The following is a 15,516-nucleotide window of genomic DNA, read 5'->3' on the forward strand; positions in this document are numbered from 1 at the left end:
TGTTTAATGGCTCTGATTTATCACTGGCCGGAGTAATCAAATGCTGACAGGCGCTCAGGGCTACCACCCATCCTGGCGTTGATGTTGTGTAACCATCAGTGCCCATGGCGGGCTTGGACCCAGGAACTGACACATACCCTGTGGACGCACGGCCATGGCCGCTAACTCCTCCGGCTGCACTCACTGCCACTGTCCTCCCTGCCCGGGGAAGGGGCATTGCCGAGAGCATGGATGGCCACACCTTAGTGCCATCCAAGACCTCCGTATGTCTGTTGGGAGCAGAACACAGGCCTGGAATCTGCTCAGAGAAGGCCAGCTGGGCCTCTTCCCGCCTGAAGCATCTCCTCTGCCTCCACTGGGGCCTCCCTGGGGGTGGCCCCCCTCCCCCGAATTTGCTTCTCGCTATTGTATCCCCGGTGCAGGACAACGCTCTGCGTGGACTTGCAATCAGTACAAGGGGGACCCCAGGGGCATGCCGCATTCGCTGCAGAGATGCTTCTAGTCTCACTTGCTTCAGCTTGGCAAGCTTGGCCTTGGTCACTGCTGCTCAATGGGCAGTTCCCCCGCTCTGCCCCCGATCTCTCCATAGTCTTTTCTGCTGTATTCCCAGCTCCATCCCTGCTTCCCAGCCAGCACTCTCTGGGTGCAGCCTCCTTCCTGGTGTATGTTCCTAGGCCTGGAATTGCCAGTTTGAGGGGCTGGCCTATCTCCCAGCTATGGACCCATCAGATATTGCCAGAACCATCCCCGGAACACAGCTCTCTGTGCAACAGCGCCCTCACGGTTTCCTGAACAGACATCAGTATTTTTAAGGCACCACTTAGCACCTTGTGTTGGTTGTCTGGACCGCACAGGACCTGCCGTCTGTATCTGAGCACAGACAGCCCTGGTTTCCTGTTGGTTGGTCTTCCCCAAACTCACCCTTCCTCAGGGAAATGGGAAAGTCCTACCCCGGCTCCACCACGCTCAGAACAGAATAGGTCCTGTGAGACATGGAGACCCTTGCTGGGCTGAGACTGACCAAGCACAAGTGGTACAAGAGAGAGGAGGACAGATGGAGGAGGCGGCAATGATGCGTTTTAGACTAGCAGATGCAGCCAAGAGGCTAGAATTTTGTCTTCTGTTTGATTGCTATGGACTGAATGTGTCTGTTCCCCCTACCTCCCCAAGTTCATATGCTGAAATTGAATCCCTAATGTGATGGCATCTGCAGGTGGGGCCTTGAGGGGGGATAATTCAGTCACGATGGTGGAGCCCTCATGAATGAGATTCGTGCCTTTATGAGAAGAGGCCAGACAGCCAGCTCCATCTTTCCACCCTGAGAAGCCGGCAGCCTGCAGCCCAGGGGCGGGCCCTTACCAGAACCTGTTCACGCTGGCACCCCCCACCCCCATCTCAGGCTTCCAGCCTTTAGAACGTGAGAAAACAAATTCTGTTGTTGGTCAGCCACCTAGTCTATGGCAATTTGTTAGAAGCAGCCCCAAACTGACTTAGACGTTGATCAAATGCCCAATTCACTCAAAGTAGCACATACGGTTTCTGCACATTTGCACAAAGAAAAAAATAAAGGCTCAAGCAACTGGTAACAGGATCAAGTGCTCAAAGGAATAGACAGCTCCTTTCTAGGGACTGGCTGTATTTTTGCCAGGAAGAGTGATTTTAGAGCCTGTGCGCAAAGATGGCTAGAGAGACGTGGTGACTATGGGACCAGGGTGACCTCCACCAGTTATGCCAACTGTGGCTAGTAGCCCAGAACTGTGGTAGCTCTGTGGCCAGGGGCTGTGCCCACGCCTGGGCATTTGGTTGCTGGTGCCCAGAGTCACAGTGACAACTCCCTGAGCGTCTCCTTGTTCCTTGGCTCCATCACATACACACCTCCCTCGGCCCAGGGATCAGCCGTAGGGAGCTGGTGTTCTTCTCTTACGGATGAGGAAAGGGAAATGCAGGAAGGTTAATGGGCCAAGGTCACACAGCTGTCAATTGGTAGAGGCCCCACCAAGCAGGGTTCTCCTGACTCTAGATCGAGCGCTCTTTTTACTAAACCATGGTTGCCACTCAAGGCTGACCCCAGGGCTGATGCCCACGGCCTTCTGTTCTCCAAAATGGCTGAGGGAGTCTGGAACCACCACAGGGTCTGGAGCCTCGGTTACCTGGAACTGGGCAGGGCAACGGGGTGGGGACTCGCTATTAGTCCCAGCTTCCACCTTGAGCCTGGTCCTCCTACCATCAAAGCTGACCCTATGTTCACAAGCACTGTGGGTTAGAATGGACTCCCGGGGTCAGACTTCGTCACTGGTCTTACAAAGCCACCCGAGTCCCTCTGGAACCAACTGAGATGCCACCTCAGCCTCTGGGGCAGCTGCTTCTGTTACTTTCTCCCTTCCTTCAAAGGGTCAGCATTTGATCACTCATTTCCGGTAGGATGAAAACATCTCTAACCCTCAGGCGTCTCCTCACCAATGCCATGAGTGTTTTCCGCCTTTTAAGGAATGCTGCAGTCACAAAGGTGGAAAGGCTGAGGAGCCTTCGATTCCTTTGTTCAGTCAAGGGATCCGGAGATGCCAGCTAGGTCTCAGCGACTGTGCTGGGCAGAGGCTATCACACCATTTTCCAGCTGTGGGAACCTGGCCACAGAACCCTTAGCTGGGGAATCTTTAAGGCAAAAAATTTGATCCCTTAGATATCACTGATTCATTCAACAAACATTGATGGAGGACCTCCTGTTTGCCAATCACTGTGCTCAGGGTTGGGGGAGAAGGATAAAAGACTGAAAAACTACCATACAGTGTGATAAGTTCTATCTAGAGGCACAGGCAGAGTCCATGTGAGCCCAGGGGAAACTGAGATAGCTCTGGGGAAGGGCAGCTTGGACTGTCTGCCTTCAGAGATGTTGTAAAAGGATGGAGTTCCCATTGTGGTTCAGCAGTAATGAACTTGACTAGTACCATGAGAATGTGGGTTCAATCCTTTGCCTTGCTCCATGGGTTAAGGATCCAGTGTTGCATGAGCTGTAGTGTAGGTCACAGACATGGCTTGGATCTGGCACTGCTGTGGTTGTGGTGGAGGCCAGAGGCTATAGTTCCAATTTGACTCCTAGCCTAGAAACTTCCATATGCCATGGGTGTGGCCCTAAAAAAAGACCAAAAAAAAAAAAAAAAAAAGAAAAAAGAAATGTTATAAAAGGAGCTGCAAGTTCTGGAGGGAGGAAGATGTGTAAAAAGCTGCAGAACATTTTCTTCAAAGGCTTACGTCAAAGAGCAACAAAAGTTGCTTTGGTTGAATCAGGTGAAAATCCTGAGGTCCTGCCAGTTGCACACAGGCTCTCCTCACCCTCACGTCATGGTCCCCAAGGGGTGACCACGAACCCTGGGGTCCCCCAGCACGTGTTTTGAGAACTACTGGGCTAGCTGATGCTGCGGGGGGGTCCCCTTCCAGTTCAAACAGTGGTTGTCCCCCTGACGTCCTGGAATTCCTGGTTGCAGAGGCTGTCTGGATCATTCTAGGCTGCTCAGTGAGGCCTGCTGAGTAAACTGAGGATGGCCTTCTGCTGTCTTTCGAGTGTGTGGCTGGGTGCAGAATTCCAGAAGGTATTTCAAGACTCAGTCTTAAAGCAGTCTTACACCACGTGGGAGAGGGTGGCCACGGCTGTGGCCTCTCTTTGGAGAACAGCAGGAAGGCCACCAGAGGTCACTGCAGGAATTCTATTTGGGAGACAAGAGCCACCGGCACCCTCTAAGCTGGAACAATGAGGTGAAATGGGGAGCCTTCAGGCCCAGGGCCTCTGCCCACCCTCCTTAAGGGCCTGATTTTCAGGTCAGGTGGAGCACGTGCCTGTGGTAATCTGAGGGCCGAACGTGGCCTTGAAGCCACTGCTCTCAGGCGCTGCTTCCGTTCAAGGGATCTTTGTTCCTGGGGTGGTCAGAGGGGTGAGGGAGGAGACGGGGGACAAATATTCAAGAGGCTATTCCTGGGGGACTCTCAGGGGCCATGTGGAACCTGCCAATGTCATGCATGTGGATCTTTTCTTTTTATTTACTAATCATCATTATTATTGCCATCTTCTGGGACAGGGTCTGAAAAACATGCCTACAAGTAGGGGCAATGGAATGGTTATGGTTTCACAGAAGTTGAGAAAGCAGAGAAATCCACAGTGGACAGCTTGGTTGGGCACATCAGTGAGCTCCTCAAGGGCAGCGACCCCCCACTTCCAGCCACCAGAGCACATATACCCCCCCAAGGGGGGCCAGGCCAGGTCTGCGGGGCATGTGTCAGAGAGGGACTCCCGGGCAGCCCCAGATCTCGCTGGGCAGCGTCTGCAGCAGGTTTCCTGTGCTGGCCAGGAGTCCTTGAGGCCCTCTCTGCTGGGCACCGGAGGGATAGCCCGGCAGGGCAGGGGAAGGCCTGGGTCAGGGCGGGGTCCCCAGCCCGGGGCTGAGCATTTACTGTCAGTCAGTCAGCAAATGCCGAAGACTCCAGTTACTGCTTTGGGGGCTTGCTTTCCCTGAAAGGCCTCTGGGACCAGGACTTTCTTGCTTGAAAATGCTCAGCGGCTCAACTGCCTGGGAGATAAATGTCCAGATTCAAGGCTCTTCACAAACTGGCCCATCTCACCATTTCAACCTTTTTTCTGGAATACGTCAAATCGGCTCCCCGAGAAAGTCATCCTCTCCCCGCCCCTCCACACCGAAACTACCACACACCACACACCACACGCATACACCCCCCGACACACACCCCACACTCTCCACACAACACATAGCCCACACACACTATACACACACACACACACACGTACATATACATATATATCATCCTCCACATACGCACACACCACACACACTCACACACACAACACATACCACACACACACTACACATACATCCTCTCAATACATATATACACATAGATACAAATACATCCGACACACACACACACACACTGTACACACACACATAACACCCTCCCCACAACACGCATACTCCACACTCCACACTCTCCACACAACACATACCACACACACATATATACACACACCCACACACCCCCCCACATACCACACACACACAGCCACGCACACCACACACGTGTACACATACACCCCACACACTCTCCACACACAACACACACCACACACTACACATGCATCCCCTACACATACACACACGAACACAGTATATACACCCCCACATACATACACACACGTTGTACATGCACACACACACCAGAGACACAGTATACACACAGTACATACACACATTCCCCCCACATACATATACCTACATACCTCATGCGCACACACACACACACCCCCATACCCCTTCCCCCTGGACAACAACTGCCCCCGCCCCCACCCTCTTCTCTGAGGTTCTGTCTTGTCTGTCCTTTAAGGCTCGGCTCAGGCCCATGGCCTTGGTGACGATCGGCAGAGGCCACTCTCTGGGAAGCTCCGAGGCTCCGATGGCCTGTCCCTCTCACCTGCCACACTTCAAGGGTGGCTTGGTAATGCCATGGGCCTTTGGTAGCATTTTGACTGTGAGCTGAGGGAGAGCCCGGCCCTGATCTAATCCTGCTCCGAAGAGACACCTGAGGGAGGGCACAGCCCACCTTCGGGGGTGGCTCCCCTGGCTTCAGTCCTGGCCCGTGCGGCCTTCAGAGCACACGGCACCTGGAGCCCAGCACCTCGGCTGCTCACAGAGACACTTGGAGTGAGTGATGCTTGAACATCAGGCCGCTCGCTTTTACAGAGGGTCGATACGAAAGCCGTCTTGTCGAACAACGTGGCAGCATCTTTTGTACAAACGGCCGGGGAGGACATGGTTCACTATGTCACTCAGTGTCCTTTACGCGAAGTTCCTCATGACAAATTCTTGTTTGTGGTTAGTTCCAGGAGAAATTCTATTTCTGCAGATAAATTAGTCAACATGCTTCCTGTTGTCAGAGAATGAGAACAATGTTGCCTCGGGCGCTCCTCCTCGGGTGTCGCGGCTGGACAAGAGAGCGTCGGATTGATGGTCCGTGTGCTGTCGTCTGCGCAGTCGTGGGGTCCAAGAGCACGTACTCCTTCTACTTCGTTTAAATGGACTTATTTTATGTTCAGATGCGGCATTACACTTCTGCAAGATGTGTGAGTCTGGGAGTGAGTCGTCTGGGGAAGCGCTGACTCGGCCTGTTTACTGCCTTGCCGGCTGCAGGGGTACAGAGATTAATTTGCCGGCACCCAGCCTTCCAGGAGCTCACATTTTAGCCGAGGGAATAAATAATTACACAATAAGGTTGGTGCTTCAACAGAAGTGCGTGAGGCTGGAGGCTAAAGCAGACTAGGAGGAAAGGGGTGGGCGAGGCTTCCTGGAGAAGGTCAAGCTTGACTTGGTTTGGGGCTACAGGGGGGCAGTGAATAGAATAATATATGTGTTTAAACCTGGGATTAGATAAAGAGTTACATCGTTTTATTTATTTATTTATTTATTTATTTATTTATTTATTTATTTATCTTTTTGCCTTTTCTAGGGCCACTCCTGTGGTATATGGAGGTTCCCAGGCTAGGGGTCCAATCGGAGCTGCAGCTACCGGCCTACGCCAGAGCCACAGCAACATGGGATCCGAGCCGTGTCTGCAACCTACACCACAGCTCACGGCAACACCGGATCCTTAACCCACTGAGCAAGGCCAGGGATCGAACCCGCAAGAACCAACTCATGGTTCTTAGTCGATGGGAACTCCCTATTTATTTATTTTTAATTTATTTTTGGCTGTGCCCATGGCATGTGGAAGTTCCCTGGGCAAGGACTGAACCTGAGCCATGGGAGCAGCAATGCTGGATCCTTAATCCACTGAGCCACAGGGAATGCCCAAGAGTTATCTTTTTAATGTGTATGTCCCCTTGTGCTGGCTATGTCCCCTCTGAGGTCAGACATTGACTCCCTGTTCCTCCGAGGACTCCACGACACTCAGCCCAGGGCCGAGGGCAGTGCAGGGCGGTGGTTACCCCCTGGGCTCTGGAGCTGCATCTGCATTTGCATCCTTAGCTGAGCAAACTCAGGCAGGTTCACGTTAACCCCTTGCGGCCTTAAGTAAAGTGAGGATAATATGCGTCTTTCCCATATTTAGGAGCATTAGGGATTTTAGGAGCATTAAAGAGGAAATACATGAAAAGAGCTTAGAATCATGGCACACGGTGAAGGACTCCAGACACATTTGCTGACTCATCTCAGTGGTGTTGCTGACACCACTTCACCTCGCAGGGGAGCTAGTACACTTAGACTGGGAAAACACACACAGCCGAGGTCAGCAAAGCACTCTCAACTCAGCGAGCCCCGAATCTAGTATCATCTCCAAAGGATGCTTAATCGAAAAACCATACTGTCTGACTGTTTCCTGAAATAGTGTGTAGACTCTACCCTGATATTCTTAAACCAGCGTTAACTGTTTTCTTCACACCCCCGCCCAGCTCCAGCTGTCGAGCGGAGGGGAGCCACTGGGATGGATGCTTCTCCTGCCCCACTCGGGCTCCACTGGTTTCTCTGCTCACTGACTTACAAAAGGACCAGGGTTCCTTGGGTAGGCAGTGAATGAAGAGAGAGCCATAACATGGATTTTCAGCTGGGAAGGGGGGTGGAAGTCTTCACAGACACACAGGCACGGAACTGGCCTTTCCCCGGGGTGCTTGTCTGTGTGCCCTGGCGTGATGGGAAACGCTGGATGACCAGCTCTTTGGGAAATGAAGCCCCAGTTATAACGTTTGCCAATTTCCTTGGTGTAAATACTCCCGCTGTGGCTGATTTCAAGCTACCAGAGTGATCACTGAGCATGGAATTGGGGAGCGAGGCACAGGAGAACGGCATTAGACAGTGTTTCCATGATCCAGACACAGTAGTTATAAACAATCTCATGAGCCACAATAACAGTTAAATGTAGCACATTCTTAGGAGGTGATAAACTCTGAGTATTTGTTACCTTTTAAAATATAATGGCAACCTTTTAAAATATCATGAATTGCCAGCTTATCTAACTTAATTTTGAGCAATAGCTGTGTTTAGCTTTGGCCCCCCAAATTCCTGAAATGGAGACGCTCGCTCCCCTGATGTGGCCCAGCCAGCTCCAGCGTGTCCCTGGATCTGGTCTCCCTCATCAATCTACAACCTCTTCCACACGGCGCCTCTCACCTCACCGTTAAATCTTTGCTTTACGAGATTACCTTTCTGCAGATTTTCTTGGGCGTATGTCTACTCGCACAAACTGAGACATAGTCTTATGCAAAATACATGAGAAAACCTCTCCTGCTCAGACCTGCTTCTTACTCCTGCCCTTCCCTCCCTCCAAAACCCCAAACCCAACCAACCCCACCTACATGTCCGTGGAAACTTAGGAACATGGAGGCAAAAGAAAGAGATAACAGCAAAGCGAACACCTGGCTGGAGGGTGAGGGAAAGCAGAGAGAAGCAGACAAAGAAGCAGACAAAGAAGCAGGACAGAAGAGGGGAAGGAACCACAGAACCTTCCACAGACGTGGAAGGGCCAGAGCAGACCTAGCCACTGCCTCGTCCCTCCACGGAGGCCCAAACAATGGGGCATCAGGGAGCCAAATACACTGGGGAGCTGTTCTCGGTCTTACAGGAGCCGTGGGTCCTGCCCTTCGGCCCCAGTGCTAGTCTGAGGGTGGGGGTTAAGGCAGGAAACAACTCTGTAAACAGGTGCTGCACTGAGAGCTTTCTTTTAACGAGAAGATGTCCTCTCTGAGAGGGGGTCACCTGGGACACATGGACACTGGCGGGGCCACATCCCCGTCAGACAAGCTCCCAGGAGGCTGGGCAGCAACGTGGTGTTTGATCTCAAAGGGGCAGCTGGGAGATGGTGGCACATTTCTAGTTGGGATAGTAGCTTTTAGAATAAACAGGAAATGCACATTCTCCTAATTAGCCTTCAGCCAAGGTGCACTCTGTTTGAAGTTTGCCCACTACTTCCGGTGAAGCTGGGGCCTGCTGCGTCCGACACCCTCTGTACTTCAGAAGAAGGCCCCCCGAGGGGTGAGCAGAGGGAGTTGAGGAGGAGCCTATGGTTGAAGACACACAGAGCAGGGCTGGGACTGGGGGTCAGAGAATATGGAGCCTCTTGCCCCAAAAGCGGTGGAAATGGCTCTCCCGGCCCAGAGCAGAGCTGCCCTCGGGATGATTTGAGGGGTATTTTCCACATCATTGTCTTTGTTCAACAGCATCATGAAGACTGGAGAGGAGGCAAGATGGTAGCCCTCATTTTTTTAAATCTTTTTTTAAAATGCTTTTTAGGGCTGTACCTGCGGCATATGGAGGTTCCCAGGCTAGGGGTCGAATTAGAACTACAGCTGCTGGCCTATGCCACAGTCACAGTAATGACAGATCTGAGCCACATCTGTGACCTAGGCCGCAGCTTGTGGCAATGCCAGATCCTTAATCCACTGAGTGAGGCCAGGGATCAAACCCTCATGCTCACAGAGACAACGCTGGGTCCTCAACCCGCTGAGCCACAATGGGAACTCCCCGACAGCAGTTGATAGATCCAGGGCTGGCGGCAGCCCTTAGGGGTGACTCCCCATCCAGGGACCTACACCGTGGTACAGTGTCCCAACAGAGGTCATGGCGCCCTTCCCAACCGTGGCCCTATGAGTTAGGGCCGTGGGGAGCCCCAGCTGCCTGCTGGAGCAGGAACTCCGCAGGATCTCAGCTCCCAGGCCCCACAGGCCTCTGGCAAGGGGAGGGCGGGCCTAGCACTTTTGCCTGACCCCTCAGTCCTGGTGCCAAGAGGGAAGAGCTCTGGAGGATGAGGCAGCAGCTGGGAGGGCAGGGTGCCAGGTGCTGAGAGCCGGAAGCCAGCACACAGGTTGGGGAGATCAGTCCCGGGGGAGGGGAGCCAAGGAGACCTGGGAACCTTCCCTCCCTCAAGCTGCCCGAGGATTCTGGATGGCTCATGGCTCAGCTGGCTGTGGACCTGCCTGCATCGCCCTCGCTGGGCCCCTGCAGGCCCCCCTGCACCCACCTAGAGCTACTTGCTGCACGTGCCGCTGGGTGATCTCTTCCTTCAGGCGACCTGTCAAAGACACAGAGGAAACCAGTCGTGAGTCTCCAGTAGGCTGGAGAAGCAGGTGGCAAGCTGAAAAATTTAGGCAGAGTAGGAAAGATGAAGGCCAGCCCAGCTTCTGGGAAGAGGCTTTCCAAGCTGCAGATGTGAGGACGACCTGAGGCTAGGCCCCGGCTGCCGCGAGTTCATGGTTCACCTTTGGGTTCAGGGTCTCTGCATTCCATTATCTTAGTCTGTCACTCATTCCTTTGCTAAGCCTACAGTCTCTTACATAGTTCTGTCTGTCCATGATTAAAGAAGGGAGAGGCAGGATTCGATCTTTTAATAATTGAGAGGGCTGCTTCTAAATCCACTTCTTTCTTTTAAGCTATAAGAAACACTGTCAAATAAAAATGATGGTGGTTTTGGTTGACGATAACCTTAACGTGAACACAACAGCCGATCCTTTGAAACACATGCTATTCCGCGGTGCATTAACAAAGGTATGGTGGGTAGATCGAGGGAGGTGAGCACACCGCTGTACTTTGCAGTGGCCAGACCACGGGCGCTACTTGTTCTGGGAGCTACTTTTCATAAAGAGCATGAGTCAAATAAAAAACATGTGGAACTGGGAAGGCGAGGGGGCTGAAACCATGGCATGTGGGAAATAGTGACTGGAGACGGCCAGACGGGGGAAGAAACACTTGCAGATGTGGAGACAGTGGCTGTCTTTAAAAATCTGAAGACTTGGGGAGTTCCCGTTGTGGCTCAGTGGTTAACGAATCCGACTAGGAACCATGAGGTTGCGGGTTCGGTCCCTGCCCTTGCTCAGTGGGTTAACGATCCGGCGTTGCCGTGAGCTGTGGTGTAGGTTGCAGACGCAGCTCGGATCCCGAGTTGCTGTGGCTCTGGCGTAGGCTGGTGGCTACAGCTCCGATTCGACCCCTAGCCTGGGAACCTCCATATGCTGCGGGAGTGGCCCAAAGAAATAGTAAAAATACAAAAAAAAAAAAAAAAAAATCTGAACACTGTCACATGGGTGAGAGAACAGACTTAGCTTTTTTTTTTTTAATTTTTAACTTATAGTTGATTTATATTGTTCTGTGAATTTCTGCCGTAGAGCAAAGTGACCCAGTCATACATCTATACACGCTCACAGTTTCTTCCATCACGTTCCTTCACAAGTGATTGGGTGTAGTTCCCTGTGCTGTACAGCAGGACCTCATTGTCTATTTATTTATCTACTCACTTGTCTTTTTTTTTTTTTGTCTTTTTGCCTTTTTTCTAGGGCCGCTCCCGCAGCATATGGAAGTTCCCAAGCTAGGGGTCTAATTGGAGCTGTAGCTGCCTGCCTACACCAGAGGCACAGCAATGAGGGATCCGAGCCGCGTCTGCGACCTACACCACAGCTCATGGCAACGCCGGATCCTTAACCCACTGAGCAAGGCCAGGGATGGAACCCGAAACCTCATGGTTCCTAGTCGGATTCGTTAACCACTGCGCCATGGCAGGAACTCCCTACTCACTTGTCTTTTTAGGGCCATACCTGCAGCATATGGAAGTTCCCAGGCTAGGGGTCAAATCAGAGCTACAGATACAGGCCTACCCCACAGCCACAGCAATGCTGGATCATTAACCCGCTGGTCAGTTATCCGGGGCCAGGGATTAAACCCACGTCCTCATGGATACTAGCTGGGTTCTTTACCGCTGAGCCACAATAGGAACTCTGCCTATCCATCTAAATGTAACGTTTTGCATTTTTTAACCCCAAACTCCCTGTCCATCCCACTCCCTCCCCCTCCCCCTGTCTGTGAGGTGAGGACAGACAGAGTTGTCCTACTGCTGAGAGTAAAAGTCCAGTCAAATGGAGGTAGACTTGGCTTAAGATGAGGCAGAAACAGCTCACCACAAGGACCGTCTCACTGAGGATTAAGTTGTCTCAAAATGGACTAAGTCTCCTGGCAGGTCCCTTCCTGAAAGTGCCCAGGCAGGGGCTGGACAGCCATCTGGTGGGTTGTTAGACAGAGGTGGGAGTTGGGACCACACGATCTCCAGGTTTCCTCCGTCTCTGAAGCTCCATGAGCTCGTGTTTGGGGGCTGGGTGAAACAGCAGCCCTGGGGTTTGTTTCTGTCTGAGGGCTCTGCACACTTGTTAAAATGTCAGCGCTGTCTGTACTGCACGTCCCATGTGGGAGATGTGATCGGGTCACCGGGGGATCTGAAAAAGCCTGGGAACGCCATTGCTCCCTTGTTTAATGTAGTTCTTTCTTCAGATAAAGCACATTTGATGCCCCCTGCGCTATAGCTGAACTGAATTTTCAATGAAGCAGTCACGGGAGACTGTGTCACTCCCTGAAAGTTCCAGGGCATTCTTGTGCTTGGGAGGGCTGGCAGAGGTCATTTGGTTTAATTTCCGACCCAATTTAGGAGTCCTTTCTACAGAATGAAATGGTCATCTCACCTCTGACTTGTATGTACCCAGGCTGTTCCCTTGACTAAACTGTATATAAGGAATTACTGATGGGTGTTGATACCTTGTTCCCTGTCATTTTCCGATTTGGACCTGTCTGTTCTCTGGAACTACATAGAAAAAGGATCCTCTCTTGATGGCAGTGAGGTCCCTTCATACATCTGAGGATGCTCTGGCTTCTCTACTTAGCCGTGTCCTCTGTGGGTTAAACATCACCAGTTCTTCTAGGTCCCCTCGGAGGCCACTGTCCCCAGGTGTGTCACAGTTCGAGTCTGCCTTGGCTTCCATGTGTCCCCCCTGGAGAGGACTGTGCACAGAGAGGAAGCCTACGTTGGGCAGAAGCAACCATTGCTCTTTAACTCCAAGCTGGGGAGGGTGAGAACTTAGGGAATGTGCTTGGAGGGGGTGGGGAGGTGACACCTGGTCCAGGATGAGTACTGGACGAGCATGGAGCCAACAGGAACGTGACCTGAAACCCGGGCCAGCCATGGCCAGAGGTGGGCTCTCTCCCCCTCTCTGAGCCACAGGATGGTCCTGACTGTGCCAGCAGAATAAAGAAGCTAGGGGCACAGGGCTGGGGCTGGGCTGAGGCTCCAGACTGCCTCCAGCATTGCTGGCTTGGTTTTTAAAGAAGCATGGCACACACCCCCTTCAGCAAAAGGAGATGGCGCTGTGACGACTGCAGCACACCATTTAGGTACACCTCCCGATTTCCGGGAGGTCATCAAGGGCTTTCTCATGCCCACTGGTGGAAGATCTAATGCTGCCTTGGTGCCTGGCTGGCTTTCTGGTAGCTGGCATAGGTGCCTCTTACATGCCTGGGTACCTCATTCCAGCTGAGCCTGGACAGTGACCTGCTCCTTTAGAGCTCACACGGGGCTGCCTCCCTGACCACAAGCCTGCCCGCCAAGGAGCCTCCCTGTCAGCTCAGTCTCCCCCACCACGTGCCTCCCCAGCCACACGGCTCCTAGTAGGTGCTCAGCCTAGCAGGTCACAGCGTTCCCTGCTCCTATAGGAACAGCTAGGCTCCCTGTCCCAAACCCTGAGGAAGCTGCTTTGGGAAGACAGGGTTAAGGATGCTCCACAGCCCTAGCCTGGGAAACAGTGCCCTCATAAATAAGAGGGGGCTCTGCTACCAGGCCTGAGAGTTCTATAAGGTCCACAAACGCAGACACCTACTGCCAGAACAATGAGCCACCCCTGGGGATGGGAGGTGGTCATTACAATGCTGCCTATTGACAAAGGAAGGTTAAAAATGTGTTTAGTGATGCTCAGCTTTTGCCAGTTGGCTAACATCTCCCACCACATGGCAATTTTTGTGTTTGAGATCTTCCCAAACAAGCTAAAAATAGCCTCATGGCGGATGCCTAATTGCATTTTCCAACAGAGCCATTCTTCATGTGCAGATAACAGTCTCTGTAATCTGCTGGATCTTGCAGCTCCACAGGTTTTGGCGAAAGGAGGAGCTGAGGGGGATGGCAGAATTCACGCAGCATGAGGCTTGCTGTCATGAGCATGGTGATAAATTGGCTGCTTTTGGCCTGGGTTCCTGGACATGTCCCCGTCCTGAGGTATGGAAAAGAGATGAAACGGCAGCAGAGAACTCCCAGCCAGAGGCCGGCGATGGTTGGTGGCCGGGTGACGCCGGGCGGGGGTGGGTGGGAGAGCACTGCTGGAAGGAGAATGGCGGTACTTAGTAACTTTGTCTCCAGTCATTCACCATAGTGCCTGCTAGAAACGCCTTCCCCCGCTTTCAGATGCGTCCATTGACAGAGTGGGGCTGGTGGCAAGTGGTGCGGGGGCACATTGGCTCTGTGACAAGCCCTGGGGAGAAGAGACACGAGACCTTAAAAACAACCATGTGCAGGGTACATGGCAGCGGTGCCCGGGTGTACTTTCTCTGTACCAAGTGGTAGTTCACATGAAAGGTGTTATCATGCAGAAGCAAAAGTCATCCTTTCCATTCTATTCCATTTTCTGGATAAAACAGTGTTCCTTAAGCTTTGCACTTTATTTTGCATGCATTTTAGTTCGAAGTCATTCTCCAAGCGAAAGCTGTGGAGCTGGTTTGAGCAGAGCCCTTCACGGACCGAAGCTGCCTGTGCCACCTCCGTGATGTGGAGTCTTACTGAGGACACTTACATAGCCATCAAGCAAGAGCTACTAATGCTCCTCCACCGTATGTCAGCATTATGTTCTAAGTGCTATGGAACCTACGAAGTAAGGAAGACTCCATCCTAGTTAGCATGGTAGGGGGGATGGCCCGCGTGCTCTTCCTTCTAAAAGCCAAACCCATGGCTGGCCTTGCTCCTCCATCACAGATGGTTTGCTTTCCTGCTGAGCCTAAGTTTGGCTCTTCAGCCCAGCACTTTGGGCAGCCATAACCAGTCACAAAGAGTTGGGCTTGAGATGAAGCGAACCTCTTTGCCATCTTGGTCATACCGGAAAGTAATTACGAGTATGTAGGTAGAGTTGAGTTGAAAAAAGGGAATTATAATATACCTGTGATTAGTATCTGCTTTACTATATCTCAAGACTCTCGGGTGGATCAAAAGGTAACATACCAGCATCTTTGACACATGGCACTGGCTTTAGGCATCAAGGCACTTGCAGACGTGTTGGAAGATGACAGGGCAAGTGGCTACATGTCAATCAAAGGTGGAGGGAAGGTGAGAGGAGGAAAGGGTAGGTGAGCAGCATTAGGAAAGGTACCATTACTAAAGGTGAGACTTGAGTGGCTTCTGAGACAAGCAGAAGGGTTAAGGTGGGGTTGGGAAAGGCATTCTAGTCAAAGGGAACTATTGGGGCAAGAGGGTGGAGAAGGCCGGGCATATACTGGTTTGGGGCAGAGGCTGGAAGGGAGGGCTTGGATGGAAGAGTAGGGCTAGAGGTTTGGGAGACTGTTTATGCTGGAGTCCAGGGTCCTTGGTAATGACCAAGGGCTTTGGACCCAGGTAAAACCTCTTCTATTTGACGGTACCATTATTGGGTCCCAGGATAATCAAATTAAAGGAGAC

The 15,516-nt window shown here is 52.2% G+C and overlaps 1 protein-coding gene across 1 annotated transcript in view; it reads right to left on the reverse strand.

The window, feature by feature from the left end:
* Positions 1-15,516, reverse strand: part of KIF6 (kinesin family member 6) — a 355,709-nt gene that overhangs the window by 30,559 nt on the left and 309,634 nt on the right. Inside the window, 1 exon segment of the mRNA XM_003128378.6 lies at positions 10,009-10,059. Coding sequence (XP_003128426.4) covers positions 10,009-10,059 — 51 coding nt within the window.

This window comes from Sus scrofa, chromosome 7 (genome assembly GCF_000003025.6).
Source record: "Sus scrofa isolate TJ Tabasco breed Duroc chromosome 7, Sscrofa11.1, whole genome shotgun sequence".
Taxonomy (NCBI): domain Eukaryota; kingdom Metazoa; phylum Chordata; class Mammalia; order Artiodactyla; family Suidae; genus Sus; species Sus scrofa.